Source organism: Bos grunniens, chromosome 5 (genome assembly GCF_055505025.1).
Source record: "Bos grunniens cultivar Pamir isolate PY7600 chromosome 5, Bosgru_T2T1.0, whole genome shotgun sequence".
Taxonomy (NCBI): domain Eukaryota; kingdom Metazoa; phylum Chordata; class Mammalia; order Artiodactyla; family Bovidae; genus Bos; species Bos grunniens.
In genome coordinates, this window is record NC_141169.1 from 11,506,012 (window position 1) to 11,525,654 (window position 19,643).

General features: G+C 37.6%; 1 protein-coding gene across 2 annotated transcripts in view; it reads left to right on the forward strand.

Moving 5' to 3' along the window:
- Window positions 1-19,643, forward strand: part of ACSS3 (acyl-CoA synthetase short chain family member 3) — a 178,983-nt gene that overhangs the window by 73,753 nt on the left and 85,587 nt on the right. For both annotated transcript variants that reach the window (XM_086398883.1, XM_086398884.1), the window contains 2 exons: window positions 609-689; window positions 770-865. In XM_086398883.1, the coding sequence (XP_086255009.1) occupies window positions 609-689; window positions 770-865 (177 nt within the window). The remainder of the gene's footprint in view (window positions 1-608; window positions 690-769; window positions 866-19,643) is intronic.

Below are 19,643 nucleotides of genomic sequence, written 5' to 3' on the forward strand. Positions count from 1 at the left end.
CAAATCTGTCAGCCTTAGATCTAACTCATCAGAAGTTAGATCTAAAGAACTGCTCAGCTCTACTACTGTGATAGCATGGTCCTTCAGGTTAGCATTTTAATAAGACTCTAGTTAGAATATGACTGTTTCCTCTAGGCATCCTATTATTATTTAATACTATTAAGGAATAAATATCCTTATGGTGGTCTGTGTCTTAGGCACACAGCTATCTTTGATCTTTCTGTGGACTTAATTTTGAAGGTTTTCATTTTTGTTCTGGAAATATGTGTTAAAATGCAGTGTTGATAATTGATGTTACCCCTGGAAATTTTTCTTTTTATTGCATGTGATTCTGTGAAATCATATTTTCTTTAGAAAGTCCAGAATGGTCTGTGAGAATGAATTCTACAAATGGACTGGTATGAACAAATTATTCTGTGTTTGTTATTGGAGGTGTCAAAGAAATGGTGATTCAGATACAATTATTAATACATGAAAGCCCAAGTTATTTATAGCTTGAGAATATGAAATACTTTAAACAGGTGCTTTTCTTAAGTGGATAGTATGAAGAAAGAGGATCTTTTAACACATTGTCTATTGATTTTAACTTCATCTCTTCTTTCCTTTAGGGTGTGGTGAGGCCCACTGGAGGATACGCTGTAATGCTTAACTGGTCGATGTCTTCCATATATGGACTTAAACCTGGAGAGGTAATCATGGTTTTAAGTTCATATTATATGACATTTATCTGATTAAGATATATGCGTTTTATTTTCTTCTTATTGTTTAGGTGTGGTGGGCAGCTTCTGACTTAGGCTGGGTTGTCGGACATTCGTATATCTGTTATGGACCTCTTCTACATGGAAATACTACAGTTTTATATGAGGTAATAAAATTCATACCACATATACATAGTGTTAATTTCACTGAAAGTTTCTGAGAAGTAGTCTAAGTAGGAACAAAAAAAATTAAATGGGGACAGGGAACATTTTTATGTCTTCTTCCAGTTTAAAAATATGATTTCATAAGACAGAGAAATACACAGAAAAAAATACACTATTTAAATTGTGTTGAACAAAGCCATAAAATTATATTCTGAAAAATGTACACTAAAAAACTTTATGTCTGTCCCTTTCTAGAAAATATCATTGGACTGATCCTGATTTAGAACCTTAGAAAACAGTCATCACAAAACAGAGATTCACCTTTTTGTGTTTTTAGAGAATTAATGGATTTCAACTGTATGGTTTCTTGATTTTAGCAGATATTTTTGGTAGTTTCTGATGATTGTTGTATGTATAATAGATGATGTATACATAATTTCTGTATGTATAATAGATGATGTATGTATAATTTCTGATGATGTTGTATGTATGTATAATTGTTGGAGGTATATATGCTTCTAGACTGATCAGATTGAATCTTCGTAGCTTTAAGATTCAGTTGCATGGATTAATGTTAACCAGGAATAATACTTTTGTGTGTATACTAGAAAATTCTGCTCTTATGCCTATTCTATTTAATTTTAGTAAGTGCCTAGAATAAATACTTAAAACACATGTCCATCAGATTTGTAGGATATCGGAAGTTGAGAGGAACAGTAAAATGGTAGTTTGCTAAATCAGTACACAAAATAATCTTGGACTTTTGGGATAAAACACATAAGATGGGAGAATATGGAAATCCTTTTATAATTATATTAAAATATAATTGCAAAAATAAAGTCAGGGAACTTTGAGTTGGTTACAATTTATGTGGTTAAATCCCTGTGATTATAATTGTCTGTAGTTCAAACATCAGTGGTTGATAGGATGACTTTAAAAAATAGTCACCATATGCAATAGTATCTTATTTTCCCTTCTTACATTTGGAAACTTATGTTCAGTTTAATGAGGAGAAGAAAAAAATCATTAACTTATTAGAAAGCATTTGGATGAAAGGAAATAGAGTGAAAATGTCATACAAGAAAGCAATGAAGGAATTGTGAATGGTTTAGTCTGATAATAGTAATATATTTAGTGTGCATATTTGTTAAGAACCTTTTGACATTTAAAGAGTGGCCACATAGTAATGTAGTAATGTGGAATTCCAGAGACCTATCTTTTGGGTGAAATCAGAGAAAATTTAACTGTTCATTGGTAGAATAGGCAGCTTCTGAAATAGAAGGCTCTCTTTCACTTAAAGTCTTTCAACATCAAGAGAGGAATATGAAAAAGAGAATTTTATGTGACGTGTGGATAATAGTATTAGATTATGTCAAAGTTCTTTAAAATCTTAGCATTCTGCAAGTCAATGATTCTGAAAGAATCAGAGACTGTTCTTAATCTTTGTGGCAATCTCCTAGTCCCAGTCAACTTTTAAAAGCATGATTATTCCTGCATTTTCAGCTGGCTGATTTTCTGTATTGAAATGCTCAGAGATATTAAGGCAAACTTTGACACAAATATTATGCCATCTTGTACTACTCCTTGTCTTTTATACTATCCCTCTGTCCTTTGTAGACTTAATATGCCCTGTGGTATTTATAATAATTAAAACATAAAATAATCTTGACAATTATGTCCATACTGAAGTCCTTGCAATAGAATAAGTGTTTTTATTAAAATAATAATTCCCACGGAAGTAAACAAAATAAGCCTTAACACTAAATACTTATAATGAATTGTGGAATTGCTAATATAAAGTGACAAAGCCAAAGATGCCATTATATTGATAAGTATTTATTAAGTATTAGTTTGCCTTTAGGATTATAGTACATGTAATTTTTGTGCATTTACCATTGGCCTTTTTTATTTTTTAAGCTTATTTAAAACATAATTGCCACACCATTAAAAGGGCTCTGCTTGTCTTTATCTTGAAATGATGAGCTCAAGAACAGTCTAGATGCTCTATTAGTATTTGTTGTACAAAAGGGTGATTTTCTTTTTTTAACCTTTTAAATCTTATCTGTGAACTCAGGTTTCTTTCCTACAACTTATAAACATCCTCAATTCTCTCTTATCATAAAACAAAGCCTTTTAGACTTCTGCACATTTCTAGCTATCCCATTTTTATATTCTTCTCCACTGAGTCCTTGGAAAAAATACCCTTCCTGTATTGTCTGAACTTTATATTCTTCCACTTATTCTCCAACCCAGTGAAGTCCAGTTTTTCTCCACATTGTTTCATAAAGCTACTATATCAGAGGTCAGTGGTGGCTTAGTAAGGAACAAAATCAAGGATTTTCTTCAGTTTGATTTTATTTTTTCTCTCAATGGCATCAACCCTGGTGCCTGTGTTTGGTGATGGTAATTCTCTCTGCCCTCTTGAGTCCCCTATATCCTTTTGCTATTGTTTAGGCTGTTTCTTTTGCCTTACATGACTTTCCCTCTGTCCTTCCTTGTCTGGTTCATTCCATCTATTTTGTAGACTCTGATTAGATGTAATCATCGCTTGGAAAATTTCCTCAAAGTCTTTGACTGCTCAGTTCCCCTGTCTGTGGCTCCATTGCCCCTTGAACATATGTCTGTTAGTTAGCTGACCACACTATTCTGGAATTATATCTAGTCAAGTGTGAGGGCGTCACAAGCCAGTCTCAGCGTAGTAGACAATACACACTAAACATGTAGCAAGTGCTTATGGAACTAAATTGGATGCTACTTCTCTGTTCTCATTCTGCCTCTCTGACATCCTGTCTTCCGTTTCCTCTCTTGGTTTCTTTTACTTTGATCCTTAACATTGGGTGATAGTAGAGTCTTGTTCTTAGCCCTCTTTTCTCATTCTGCTTATATTTCCTGGATAATCTCCATGCAATTGAATTTGAGTATTATTATTTAAACCCAGGCTCCTAACTCCTCCTATCTATATCTAACCTTCCTGCTAAGCACCAGCTTATTATTAGGGATTTTCAGATGGCCCAGACATCCCTTATGGTCAAGGTGCTGTGAAATGAACTCACAGTCTCCACTTTTCCCTCCAAAGACATTTCTTTCCATGTACTCTGCCCTGTTGTTAACGTTACAGTCAGCTAAACTAAGAATCAAGAAGTGATTCTAACTTCATTCTCCTTATGTATCATATTCTATTGCTCACTACAGCTTGTTGATTTACATTTTTTTTTGTTCTCGTTGTTCATTTGCTCAGTCATGTCTGACTCTCTGCAACCCCATGGACTGCAGCACTCCAGGCTTCCCTGTCCTTCACTGTCTCCCGGAGTTTGCTCAGACTCATGTCCATTGAATCCATGGTGTCATCCAACCGTCTCATTTTCTGTCACCTCCTTCTCCCTCTTCCCTCAATCTTTCCTAGAATCAGTGTCTTTTCCAATGAGTCAGCTCTTCTCATCAGGAAGCCGAAGTATTGGAGTTTCAGTCTCAGTCCTTCCAGTGAATATTCAGTTTATTTCCTTTAGGATTGACTGGTTTGATCTCCTTGCTGTCAGATGTGAAATGACAGGGTTAAACATATTTGAGGAACTTTCAATGAATCCTTGTGTTGGTCACAATAGCAGATAAGATGCTATTTGAGAGGAGTCCAGCTGCCTATAAGAAGTCTGGCCAGATTTTGGAGCCCAAGAAAATAAAGTCTGTTACTATTTCCATTTTTCCTCATCTTTTTTGCCATGAAGTAATGGGGCTGGATGCGATGATCTTCATTTTTTAAATGCTGAGCTTTAAGCCACCTTTTTCACTCTCCTCTTTCACTTTCATCAAGATTTCCTCTTTGCTTTCTGCCATTAGGATGGTGTCATCTGCATATCTGAGGTTATTGATATTTCTGCCGGCAATCTTGATTCCAGCTTGTGATTCATCTAGCCAGGCATTTCACATGATGTATCCTTATGTAGTTAAATAAGGGTGACAATATACAGCCCTGATGTACTCCTTTCCCAATTTTGAACCAGTCGGTTGTTCCATGAACAGTTCTAACTGTTGCTTCTTGACCTGCAAATTGATTTCTCAGGAGGCAGGTAAGGTGGTCTTATTCCCATATTTTAAGGTGGTCTGGTATTCCCATATTTTAGCACATGTCAAAAGTGTCCTCTTGTTTCCATGCCTCCTGCCGCATAGTCGAGGCTGTGACAATTTAGTAAGTGTGTTGTTGACTGGTGTGCATTCTGTGTTTGGCCTCTGATCTCACTTGTGCCTGTGCTTTCCAGTTGTATATTTCAGACAGCCAGTCTAGACCATGTTCTAATAAATACTGCCTTCAGATGTCTTTCCAGGCCATCTCTGCCAAAACTCTAATTTCTGAGCTCTCCTCACTGTCCATCTAAAATGCAGAGATGAATGCAGAACTTCGCTGCTTAAATTTTTTCAAAGGGTTGAGTTCTGCCTCCAGGAAGTTAGAGATGGCATACTTTTCTCTATTCCTCCCACTAAGTAGAACTGAACATTTTAGGCATTATGTCTAAAACAAATGTAAGACTAAAAGATGGAGATAAAAAAAAAACAAAAACAACAACAAAAAAAGATGGAGATAAGAAGGAAAACTGACTTTAGGGACCTTGAAATTTGAGAAATAACATAGTGAGGACACCTTGGCTTTATTTTTCCCTCTTAGATTTGTGTCTAAAGAAGCTGACAACCTATAAGTGCCAACAACTGCAGACAAAGCAAATCACAACAAAACTAAACCCTCTGAAAAGGAAAACAACAATAACAAAAACAACAAGCCTGACCTCTCAAGCCAAAGGTTTAGGAAGGAGCAGTCTAAGACATGAAACTTTTAGATGGCTGCACTCCAGACAGATGACACACACACATCCATGGTCCCAACCCCACTGCCAACAGCAAAGGCTGAGTGGGAAGTTTAGACTTCCACAATTGTTAGGCTTTAAGGAGGAGCTTAATTCTAACCCTCTTCCCACAGGGTGGTGTCAGAGGAGTTTGAATAGGAAGCCAAGATTTTCCTTCCTGTTAGATTATAATGAGGACCCGTTGAACAAGCAATAACAGTAGAGACCAAATAAGGAGCCTGGGCTTATCTCCCTAACCTACCAGTAATGAGATACCCCTTCCATTCTCCATTGGGATAGAGTCAGTGGAAGCCTAGTAGAGAGTCAGGATTTTGGGGATTTTCAATAACAAGACCACCTGTCTCTTCCCTGTGATATCAGTGGAGGCCTTGTTGGGAGCAGTAACAGGGAGCTCTTACTTTATCCAGGCAGGGAGGTGCCTTTAGAAGCCTACAATTAGAACGGGAACCAACCCAGAGTCATGAAGAGCATTCTCCCAAGCTATTCTCTTCTCCAGGGGATCTTTCCCACCCAGGAATCAAACCCAGATTTCCTGCATTGCAGACAGATTCTTTACCATTTGAGCCACCAAGGTACCCAGTTGGGTATCAATGGAGGTCAAATGAGGAACCTGGATTTTTACCCCTATGTCTTCCTTCTTTGCTGGAGTGAAATCTAAATAAGCCACCTGAAACAAGATTTAAATACGAGTCTGTCTCATAATGTAATACCAAGAAACTATCCAGGATTTGATGACCTCATACCAAGAACTAAAAACATCTCAAGCTGAATGAGAAAAGACAGTTGATAGGTACCAGAACTGAGATGACAGAGATGTTAGAATTATCTGACAAAGATTTTAAAGCAACTGTGGTAAAAATGCTTCAACAAGTGATGATGAACATTCTTTAAACATTCTATTTTTTTAAGGTCAACAAAATAGTTACAGTTAAGAAATAAAAAGTTCCAGCAAAGATGGAGAAGGTGTGGAGAAAAGGGAACCTTCTTACACTGTTGGTGAGAATGCAAACTAGTACAGCCACTATGGAGAACAGTGTGGAGATTCCTTAAAAAACTGGAAATAGAACTGCCTTATGACCCAGCAATCCCACTGCTGGGCATATACACTGAGGAAACCAGAATTGAAAGAGACACGTGTACCCCAGTGATCATCACAGCACTGTTTACAATAGCCAGGACATGGAAGCAACCTAGATGTCCATCAGCAGATGAATGGATAAGAAAGCTGTGGTACATATACACAATGGAGTATTACTCAGCTATTAAAAAGAATACATTTGAATCAGTTCTAATGAGTTGGATGAAACTGAAGCCTATTATACAAAGTGAAGTAAGTCAGAAAGAAAAACACCAATACAGTATACTAATGCATATATATGGAATTTAGAAAGATGGTAACAATAACCCTGTATGCGAGACAGCAAAAGAGACACATATAAAACAGTCTTTTGGACTCTGTGGGAGAGGGAGGGGGAGGGATGATATGGGAGAATGGCATTGAAACATGCATAATATCATATGTGAAATGGATCTCCAGTCCAGGTTCGATGAATGAGACAGGGTGCTCAGGGCTGGTACACTGGGATGGCCTAGAGGGAAGGTATGGGGAGGGAGGTGGGAGGGGGGTTCAGGATGGGGAACACAAGTACACCCGTGGCGGATTCATGTCGATGTATGGCAAAACCAGTACAATATTGTAAAGTAATTAGCCTCTGCTTTAAATAAATCTATGTTAAAAAAATAATAAATAAATAAAAATACCTTAAAAAATAAGTTCCAGCAAAGATATAGATACTATAAAGAATAATCATAGGGAAATTTTAGAGTTGAAAAACGTAATAGCAAAGATAAAAACTCAATGGATGGGCTCAATACCAGAATGGAGGGGACAGAGGAAGCAATTAATGAACTGGAAAAAGAAGCAATAGAAATTAAGCAATCTAAACAACAGAAAGAAAACAGACTGAAAACAAACAACTAACAGAGCCTCAGGGATATATGGAATGATAACAAAAAATATAGCATTTGTGATTTCAGTCGTGAAAGGCGAGGAGAAAGACAGCGGGCTTGAAAAAAATAATGGAAAACTTCTGAAAACTTCTCATCTTCTCAGACTTGGCCAATGATATATATATCTATTGGTTCAAGACCGAGTAAACCCTTAAACAACGTTACTATAAAGAAATCCACATACACAAAAAAACCTTAATCAAACTTCTGAAAATTGAAGGCAAAAAAAATTATCTTGAAAGTAGTGAGAGAGAAAAGATTTCTCATCTGTATGGGTAAATCCCTTTGAAAGATAGGATTTTTTAGAAACTAGGGAGGTCAAAGGAAAGTGACAGAATGTTTTTCAAGTGTGAGAAGAAAGGAACTGTCCATCAGAATTCTGTATTTATGCAAATATATTTTGAAGATAAAGGAGAAATAAAGACATTCTCAAGGGAAAGAAAAATTTGGAAAATGTGTTACCACTTTCTTATTGTTTAGTCATTAAATCGTGTCTGACCCTTTCACAACACTATGGAGTGTGAAGCCTGCCAGGCTCCTTTGTCCATGGGATTTCCCAGGCAAGAATAGTGGTGTGGGGTGCAATTTCCTATGCCCGGGGATCTTCCTGACCCAGGGATCGAACCCACGTCTCCTGCGCTTTAGGTGGATTCTTTACTGCTGAGCCACTGGAGGAGCCATAAGCCTCTCTAAAAGGGACAGCTAATGGCCAGTAGTTAATAATGAAAGACTAAGTATTTCTTATGTTTGAGAACAAAGCAAGGATGTCCACTCTCACCTCTTCATTCAATAAAGGTCCTAGTTAATTTGATAAGGCAATATATGAAAACAAAAAGAGAAACATATCAGAAAGGAAGAAATAAAATTGTCTCTATTTGCAAATGGCATGATTGTCTAGGAAATTATAAAACATATTTAAAAACCTGTAATTAATAAGTGAGTTCAGCCAGATCTCAGGATACAAGATAAACATGCAAACATCAGTGGTTTTCCTACATACTGCAGTAAACACCTTTGGCTACAAAAAGGCAACAACATCTCCTTGTAGAGATGGAACTGTTCTTTATCTTGATTATATCGTGTCCTAATTGTGATAGTAAGCTATAGTTTTGCAAGATGTTACTGATTGGGAAAGCTGTTAAGGGTACATGACATATTTCTGTATTATTTCTTACAGTTCCCTGTAAATCTAAAATTATCTCATATAAAAAACTTAATTCAGTCAGTTCAGTTCAGTCGCTCAGTCGTGTCCGACTCTTTGCGACTCCATGAATCGCACGCCAGGCCTCCCTGTCCATCTCTAACTCCCAGCGTTCACTCAAACTTATGTCTATCGAGTCAGTGATGCCATCCAGCCATCTCATCCTCTGTCGTCCCCTTCTCCTCCTGCCCCCAATCCCTCCCAGCATCAGAGTCTTTTCCAACGAGTCAACTCTTCGCATGAGGTGGCCAAAGTACTGGAGTTTCAGCTTTAGCATCTTTCCTTCCAGAGAACACCCAGGACTGATCTCCTTTAGAAAAGTTACTAAAAGAGATGTCAAAGAACAAAATTCAAACTTATTTGCATGATATGAATGATCTGTAGTCATCTGCTCTTTGCCCATCTTTAACATCTGTCTCTTGTTCTGACCTCTAATTCAGCTTCCTACTCAGCAATCCAGTCATTATTAGCACTTACATGAACAGAAAAAAGTGAAAGTGAAAGTCACTCAGTCATGTCCGACTCTTTGCCATCCATGGACTATACAGTCCATGAAATTCTGCAGGCCGGAATACTGGAGTGGGTAGTCTTTCCCTTCTCCAGGGGCTCTTCCCAACCCAGGATCGAACTGCCAGTGATTAAGTTGTCTCCTCTACTGAAATTCCACTTTTGTTCTGATCATGTAGCAGAGTGGTTCTTTTTCTTAAGGGATCAACTTGGATTTCATCTTCTCTCTGATATTTCCGTGCTTTCCTCTGGCTGATCGAAGTTCTTTATAATTGCATTATACCGTCTAGATTCCTTTGGTCTTGTGAATACAGGCCTGTGATACTGTCAACTGAGGACGGGGATGTTTGTCATTTCTGTACGTGCAGTGTCCAGCACAGTGCCTTTCAGGAAACACAGAAAATTCATTGTGTAAATGAATTTCTAAGAGGATTAATTGACAACTGGAGCATGCAGAACACAGGGCGAAAACTTGCTTGATTAATTAAAGCAAAACTAAAGTATAACGGAGTCCTGACTCGTCACTAGGCCAGGAAATGAAAAAAGTCTTTATTAACTTCCACAAAATAATTGTCCCACTTGTGCCCCAATTTTAGTTGGATTGCTAAATTGACATTGTTTTATTTTAGTGTTATTATTATTTTTAATTTAGGAAACAAAAATCTTCCATTACATAATATAAATGCATTCTTTGAATAGTGAACAGAATAATTTAGTAGATCATTCATGTCTTCATAGGATTATCTTTTCTGAATAAAAATAAACTTGTAAATTTCATTGATCAAAGATTTATTTTTATTCTTAATGAATTATAGCATATTAAAACTATAGTATGAGGTAGACAGTGAATTGGTATCTGTGATGATATCTTTCCCTAGTGATGCATTTTAATTTAACAAAAATTGATGTTCTGAAGTATTAGGAGATTTGCAGCTTACTCTGTGCCAAATCATCTAGAGTACAAAAATCAGCTCATGAAACATTTCTCTTTTATTGAGTACAAATGGTTTATGATATTATGAATGAATAATTACATTAGCTGAAAAAAAATTAAAAATGGTTATAATTAAGTTGGATATTCAGTGAAACCTCCAAGTACAGAATAGTTACCCACTTGAAGCAATCTGTTTCACCATAAAACTTACAATGGATATTTAAATAAGATTTTCTTTTTTGCCACAGAGCAGCAGTCCCCAACCTTTTTGACACGAGGGACCAGTTTCGTGGAAGACAGTTTTTCCTCGGACTGGAGTTGGAGGATGGTTTCAAGTGATTCAAGCACATTATCCTTATTGTGCACTTTATTTTTATTATTATTATTATATCAGCTTCATCTCAGATGATCAGGCATTAGATCCTGGAAGCTGGGAACTCCTGCCATACAGGCCATGTAGGCCTACATGTTCCTGGTTGTCTGCTTTGATTTTAGCTTCCTGACAATTGCCAAATTTTCAACACATTCCTGTTTCTTTCAGTAAAACAAACAAACAGCAGCAAAAAAAAAAAAAAAAAAAAAAAAAAAAACCATAAATTGTTGATTCCCTGTCCCCATGCAGTTACAGCTTTCTTCATCTTGGAAGGCTCTTGCCTATACCCAATAGCTCCACTTTCTAACCTAGAACTTAACTCCACAATCCTCTCAAACTGACATCTGTCATCTTCATTTCATAATAACAGCTTTTGATAATTTCTTTAGTGACTGGAAAAGTCAGTTTTCATTCCAATCCCAAAGAAAGGCAGTACCAAAGAATGTTCAGATTACCATACAGTTGCACTCATTTCACATGCTAACAAGGTAATGCTCAAAATTCTCCAAGCCAGGCTTCAGCAGTACGTGAACGGAAAACTTCAGATGTATAAAGTGGATTTAGAAAAGGCAGAGGAACCAAAGATAAAATTGCCAACATCCTCTAGATCATAGAAAAAGCAAGGGAATTTCAGAAAGACATCTACTTCTGCTTCACTGACTGTGCCAAAGCTTTTGACTGTGTGGATCACAACAAACTGTAAAATTCTTAAAGAGGTGAGAATACCAGACCACCTTACCTGTCTCCTGAGAAACCTGAATGGAAGACAAGAAGCATCAGTTAGAACTGGACATGGAATGATGGACTGGTTCCAAATTGAGAAAGGAGTACATCAAGGCTGTGTATTGTCACCCTGCTTATTTAACTTATATGCAGAGTATATTATATGAAATGCTGGGCTGGATGACTCACAAGCTGGAATCAAGATTGCCAGGAGAAATATCAACAACCTCAAATATGCAGATGATACCATTTTAATGGCAGAAAGCAAAAAGGAACTAAAGAGCCTCTTGATAAAGGTGAAAGAGGAGAGGGGGAAAAGCTGGCTTAAAACTCAACATTCAAAAAACAAAGATGGTAGTATCTGGCCCCATCACTTTATGGCAAATAGATTGGGAAAAAGTGGAAACAGTGACAGATTTTATTTTCCTGGTCAAAATCACTGTGTATGGTGACTGCAGCCATGAAATTAATAGACGCTTTCTCCTTGGAAGAAAAGCTATGACAAACCTAGATAGTGTATTGAAAAGCAGAGCCATCACTGCCAACAAAGTTCTATATAGTTAAAGCTATGATTTTTTCCAGTAGTCATGTACGGATGTGAGAGTTGGACCATAAAGAAGGCTGAGCGCTGAGGAATTGGTGCTTTCAAACTATGAGGCTGGAGAAGACTCTCGAGAGTTTCCTGGACTGCAAGGAGATCAAACCAGTCAATCCTAAAGGAAATCAGTCCTGAATATTCATTGGAAGGACTGATGCTGAAGCTGAAGCTCCAGTGCTTTGACCACCTGTTGCAAAGAGCCAACTGTTAGGAAAAGACACTGATACTGGGAAAGATTAAGGGCAGGAGGAGAAAGGGGAGACAGGATGAGATGGTTGGATGGATCACTGATGCAATGGACATGAGTCTGAGGAAACTCAGGGAGGTAGTGAAGGACAGGGAAGCCTGGCATGCTGCAGTTCATGGGTCACAAGGAGTTAGACAGGACTTAGCATCTAAACAACAACAGCAACTAGTAATTATATTTTGCATATGCCAGTGGACATTTTCAGTCCTCTTCATATTTGACTCTTCAATGTTTGGAAGTTTTGACTTTCGTCTATCTTAGTTACTTTCTTCCCTTCTGAGGAAAACATGCTTCTATTTTTCTGATGTTACTGTTATGCTCATATCTGCTACAGGAATCTTCTGACTCGTTGCCTGAAATATATACCTCTTATCCTTTACAGCGCAGCCAAGTGTCACCTCCCCAGAGAAGCCTTCCTTGACCTCTCTGACTAGGGCAAATCTACGTAGTTTTTCTTAAGCACCTGGGTTTTTTTCCTTCTTGGTTTATGTCACCATTGCCATTTCACTTTAATTTTTATGCTCCTCTGATTTATCTACCTCTCTCTGCTCCATACTCTGTGAGGGAAGGAATCATGTTAGTGTTTGCTCACCATCGAGTCTCAGCTTCTTGTCTTGTTCGGGACAGATTTTCAGTTCTCAATAAATATTTGTTAATAAATGCCTGAATGGAGATATCAGGAAAAAAAAAAAAAACTTGATTTGTAAGTAAAGACTTTTTCCCCCCAAGAAAGGAAAAAGTAATTCTGATTTTCTCTTTAGTAGAGAACTTCATGAACAAATTAAGTAATCCATTGTATCTTTTTCAAGAAACAAAGATTTATTTTTGTTCACTGATGTGTACATATTTAATATATGCAATTCTGGAAGCCACATTGGCCTGCCCAATTAAAATATACAAACCAATTCTGAATAATTCAGCCCTTTATTTCTCATCTATAAATATTACTATTAATAGTACCTCTCTTACATGACATTAAATTGGTTAATCCATTGAAATACCTTAGGATAGTTGCCAGAATATAATTGTGCCATAAATGCTAGATATTATAAGCTACTGTTATTCAAAGCTATGAATATTTTCTTTCCCAGAATAAAATTCTACAATATAAACACCAGGCATTCATTCCCATGCAGTCCAGCCATTGTAATGCTTGAATTTTCACATATTCCGCATTTCTTCTTTCAAAGTGTTTGTCCTCCCAACTCTGACGTGGTCATCAGCACATTAGAGTCCGCTCCCTTTGGATCCCATTCATTCTCTTCTGAGCACCAGTCAAAGGAATCAGCACACGGGCATGTGTTGATCCTGCTCCTACCATCTTTGAACAATGGGCAGCAGATGTGGAAAATAACCCCGTGGTCTCTCCCCTCAAGAATCTGTCCTTTCAGAGTAGAACTTGTGATTGAAATGAGAGTGGCCTGGAAGTCTTTCATCTGCAAATAGTACAGAACATTTCATGGTTCATTATTATCCAAACATATATAACCTTTCACTTCTACTTTTTGATGGGCTTTATCAGTACAAGCTTTTAAACTGCCTGTATATCTTTGAAAACTTCAGGTCATTCAGCTTGATAGTCTCTTTTTGAATGTTCTTTTCCTGATTTCATGGGAGGAAGGAAAAGTTTAGATAGCCCTATTTTTTTTTTCTTTACAGTATGCTTAGTGTAGAAATGAACTCTGCACTCGCCTTTATTTGTGTAAAAGTTTAGTAAAATAATGTACGTGAAGTCAGTGTGAAAGCTTCAAAGAAATATTATGATATGGATATGTATCTATAAAATATATACAAAATATAGCATGTATAATATCAATTTATATGAAATAGTGACATTATCATCACCATATATACCTGGATCAAAACGTTAAAACATTTTACAGTATGAAAGTCTCATGTTGCAGAATATTGAGGATACTTCTTTGAACTACTTTCAAGTTATTTTAGTATTGAACACTCTTGTTAGGTCATCCCCAGTGTTTCCTCCATGGCTGTCATCTGCTCTGTTCGGCTTTGTGTTTGTAATCTCTGTGAAGACATCCTATGATGTATTTCCACATGTGGATGTTCTGAATTCTCAGTGCCTCCCAGGCTTCATTTTAACAGTGTAATTGTTACTTGCATGTATAGAGTTATAATCCTTTTGCAAGACATTTGCACTTCCATCTATGTTAACCTGTTTTCTTTATTGATTATCCCCTTTTCAAGGACAGAGATTTGCTTCTTTCAAGTATGAAATCTGTTCCTTTTTTTTTTAACCACAAATTGCCATAATATTGTTAACTAATATACTCCATAGGCATACACCAAAGACTTTCTCTCTTTTTCCTCGTATAATGGAAATTTATTTCTTTCTTTTAAGTATAGTATAACAACAATATATTTTTTGTGTTTGTATGAAATAAGAAAAATGATGACTCAGTTATTACTTTGATTCAGGCTGTATAATTTTAGTATCTCAATTGGAACCGATTGTAAACCTGATGCTAGCATCTTTTAGGTTTCTTACAAGACTAGTTGTTGAAAGATTCCTTTTTTTGAGTATTTTTCTCTGTGTGTGCCTGTGTTTCATGATAGAACAGGCAAGTGCAACTATTGTCGTAGCTCCAACAACAATATTTATTGGGTACCTGTTGTGAGCGTAGCATCTTGCTAGGATTGATAGAGAAACAGAGAAAGTATCAGATGCCCTCCTTGCAATAAAAGCACTGACAATATAGTCAAAGAATTAAGAGTAGTGTAAAGGATAGAAAGCAAAATTGAAGACACCACCTAAGAAATGTATTACAGTGTGTAGAAAATGTGAAAAAATTTCCAGAAGCTACATTGAACCATTAATACTCTACATTAGATACTTGCACCTGGTTTGGTGCAATTTTCTGATGACAGAACTAAATGAAGATCAAAGAAATTAAATAAGTTGCCTTAGGTCACATACCTTGTAAATGGATTATATCCTGGCTCAAAAATCTTTCTATTAGTCCCTTAAGAGAAGTTTAGGACTAGAGTAGACAGTAAAGGTTTGTGGATGATATAGTCCAAGTAATAACAGCAGCTTCTATGGATGAGTGTTGGGTGATAGTAACTCCTCTAAGCAGTTTATATGGTTTTAATTAATTCTGTCTCCAAACTCATGGGATAAATATTTTGCCTACCTATTTACAGTTGTAGAAACTTAGTTTCGGAGACATTAAATAACTTTGCCAATAGCATAAGAGTGATGGAGCTGGGATTCGAAGCAAGGTTTTCTGGCTGCAAAGTCTCTGTCCTTGGGTTCATAATTTTGAGATGAACAGTTGGGAAACTTGAGTAGTGCAGACTAGTTTGCTCTACTATATGCCAGAACCAGAGTATCCGTGATCTGAACATAAAGGAGAAGGCAGGATGTTAGAGTGTCAGGTGGATATTGTAGGACAAAGGTAAAAAGGAAATTGAAAATAGTTGAGATGTCTTCAGCTAGGACAGCTGCTGTAGTGGCAGTTGTCAACTGAAATACTGTAGTAGGAGTGACGGCTATTGTGGAGGAGAGAACGGTACTTTTAGTTTTGGTAATGTTGAGTTTAAAGGAGCTACTCAGACATTTGTGTGGTGTTGGGAAGTGAGGTTTGAAACTCAGAAGAACTTTCAGAATTAGAGATGTGAAAGAGTTAATAATTCAGGTACCTAAAGTGATCAGGTTATGCAGCGAGGTGAAGTCTGAGAAAGGAAAGCAATATAAATTGAGGATGAGAAAGTGAAAAGTGATAAAGGAATCAGAAAGCCATTTCCTAAAACCAGTGGAGGGGAGGTCTTCCAGAAGATGAGGAATCGGTGAGCTAAGTGCTATGGAGAGAGGGCTGGCAGAACAAGACTGAAGAGAGCTTTGGCAATTTGGGTGTATGAGGGCAGTCTCCTAGGAAAGTTTGTGTGTTCATTTTATTTTTAACATGGAGAAACAAGAGCATGCTGAAGTTTGTATTTGGTAAATTATGGAACGGTGTGGAAGAGTTAGACTTTGTACAGCCTCAGGTTGAATTGCAGTATACATATTGAATACACTTTATTTTGAATACACTTTGAATTGCAGTATACATACGTAATACACTTTATTTTCTGGGCGGGAACCTGTTGGTGTAATAATGCAAGCGGCCATTTAGTTTCTCTAACAGTGAATTCTCACTCCTTGCTATGAGTAAAGAGAGCCTGAATTTGTTCCTTCATTACAGGATATAGCAGAGTGATTGCTCATCCGCATGGAGGAATTCAGAGAGGAAAGCAGTCCTGCTTTTATCTAGCCTTGAACTACCAGCTATCCTAGTGATAAATATTCTCTGATTGCTGAGAACGGTACATATGTCAGAGTCCCTAATTAGCTCAGCACTGGGTCTGTGGAATTACCGATTACTGTGCTCTGCTTCATTTACTTGGCATTAATAACTTTTGAAAGTAAGCATCTTTTTAATAACGTTTATTACCTAGGTGAAAGAAATGGTTTATCCCATTGAGGGTAAGATCGTCAAAAGTGTCAGTATGGTCAACTCTCAGAGTTGGGAAAAGGCAGGGGAAGAAAACAAACCAAAACGGACAGACCTATTTTTGATTGTTTAAAACTCTATTGAGGTATAATTGGCGAATAAAATTTAGGCTGTCTGATACATGTGTGCATCATAAGGGCTTCCCAGGTGGCTCAGTGGTAGACTCCACCTGCCAATGCAGGAGATGCAAGAGACACAGGTTCCATCCCTGGGTCAGAAAGATTTCCCGGAGGAGGAAATGCTAACCCACTCCGGTATTCTTTCCTGGAGAATCCCATGCACAGAGAAGCCTAGCAGGTTACAGTCCATGGGGTCGCAGACAGTCAGACATGACAGCTGAGCGTGCATGCCTGCATGTACCTTATGAAGGGATTTCTCCCATTTGCTTAACTAAAATGTCTCACATATTAATCATTCTTTTCCTGTTGAGAATATTTAAATTCTACTCTTAACAAATTTCAGTGATATGGTATTGTCAACTGTTAGTCACTATATTATATATTAGATCCCCAGGTGCTATTCACCTTATGGCTGAAAGTTTGTACAAAAGGGACAGATCTAGATGAGGTTATAGATCAACATATGCAGCCTGAATGTAGGCATGGAGAAGTCTTACCTTTTCAGGCTGGAAGCTAGAGCCTATCCTTCCTAACCGAAGAAAGGCAAGGACTCAAACCTGAGGAACTGCAACTCTGTGGTATCTACCACAGGAGATAGTGAAGAGGGATTGTCAAAATAGCAAATGTATTCAAAGCATTAATTTGAACCACATGAAACTTCTGATATTTGACTGGCTTTGATTTACAAAAATGGCAAATTATTGTAATCAAAATAATAGGGGGATAAAGAAGACTGTGTGGTTGGGGACCTCAGACAGGACACTAAGTTTGGATTTTTGAGACTATTTGCAGCCCTTTGTAAAAGTGGATTAAGAGGGTAGCAATAGGGAGGCTTATCCACCCTGTTGGGGGGAAAATGAACTGAGTTATGATCATCTGCCCTCTAGCTTCATCAAGCTGTTTCTCAGAGTGAAACAAAATCTTAAAGAGATTTTACCTAGAAACCTAGGGATATATGTAGAAATCTTTTGGTTATGAAGGATTTCAGAAACTGATAAAAGCAATTGACTTCCTTCCCTAGGAAAAAGAGCATATACACATTAAAAAAAATCAGAATATTTATGAACCTCTCTGAAATTCAGATCAGAAACCCTTCATTTAAAGATAAAGGTATATTGCTTTCAAGCAGTAATAAAACCAAAGTAAAACCCCAAACTAAAACTTAATTTTCAGTGGTCTCTGGACAACACATTAACCTCTGCTGAGCAGGGGTTAATCATTTCATCTTTGTGGATAAGGCAGTTTTACACAGGGTGCTAAGTCTACAAATCATGAAATATAGATATAGATATCAGTATCTCCAGTCTGGAATCTGATTTAGGGATCAAGGCATAAGTAATTGGGGGAATAAGGCATTTCTCTTCGATTGTTTTCTCAGTAAATGGCCTCCTATTATCAGATTTCACTTATATCAATATATTCTTTTTATCAATACTTAGATTGGCTCATTTACTGATAAAAAATGGAAAAAAGCAGCAAAATTTAGTGTTAAATTCTAGGCTCATCTACTGGGATAACCAGGCATGTAGATAGCGAAAAAATAGCCTAGCCTTAGGTAATGTGTTCAATTGTTTCAGTCATGTCTGACTCTTTTGCAACCCCATGGACTGTGTACCCTGCCAGGCTCCTCTCTTCATGGGATTTTCCAGGCAAAAATACTGGAGTGGATTGCCATGTCCTCCTCCAGGGGATCTTCCTGACCCAGGGATCAAACCTGGGTCTCCTGCAACTCCTGTATTGGCAGGCGAATTCTTTACCACTGGGCCACCAGAGAAGCCTTAGGTAATGCTTAGTCTAAGGACTAGGCATTGGTTTCTCAATCCTGGCTGTGGATTATATTAATAATTACTTTGAGGACACATAAAACATAACAATATCCAACCCCATATCAAGGCTGATTAGATCAGACTCTCAAGGAGTGGGGACCAGGCATTGGTACCTTTCAAAGGAATTCTGAGAAGTTCTAATGTATATTTAGTTGTGGCAATCACTGGTTTAGAATTGATTTAGATGGTGGTATGGATATAATGGGGGCTTCCCTGGTTGCTCAGCGGTAAAGAATCTTCCTGCAGTGCAGGAGACCCGGGTTCAGTCCCTTGGTCGGGAAGATCCCCTGAAGGAGGGCATGGCAACGCACTCTAACACTCTTAGAGAATCCCATGGACAGAGGAGCCTGGCAAGCTGCAGTCCTTAGGGTCGCACAGAGTCGGACATGACTGGAGTGACTAAGAAGCAGCAGCAACATGGATACAATGAAGGAAAGCAAGATAAAAGCATATCCTCACAGGTGAAGCCCATGGACTGGTGAAAAATCTCTAGCAAATAGAGTCAGTCGATATAATTTTTTAGTTAGTAAATTGTCTTTATAGGTATATTTACTCCCTGGGTCAGGAAGATCCTCTGGAGAAGGAAATGGCAACCCACTCCAGTACTCCTGCTTGGAAAATCTCATGGACGGAGGAGCATAGTAGGCTACAGTCCATGGGGTCACAGAAATTGGACATGACTCAGCAACTAAACAAAAACAAAGCATATAGTCACTTGGCACATATTTCAGAGCTCACAAAAGGGTAAAGAGCATGCATCTCCCTGTTCTCTGTGCTCAGCTATCCAATTTCTCTTACTTGGAAGCAGTCAATCTCTTGTTTACAGTAGTTCATTCATGTATAAACCGCATCTTTTCTTTTTGTCTACAAACAGC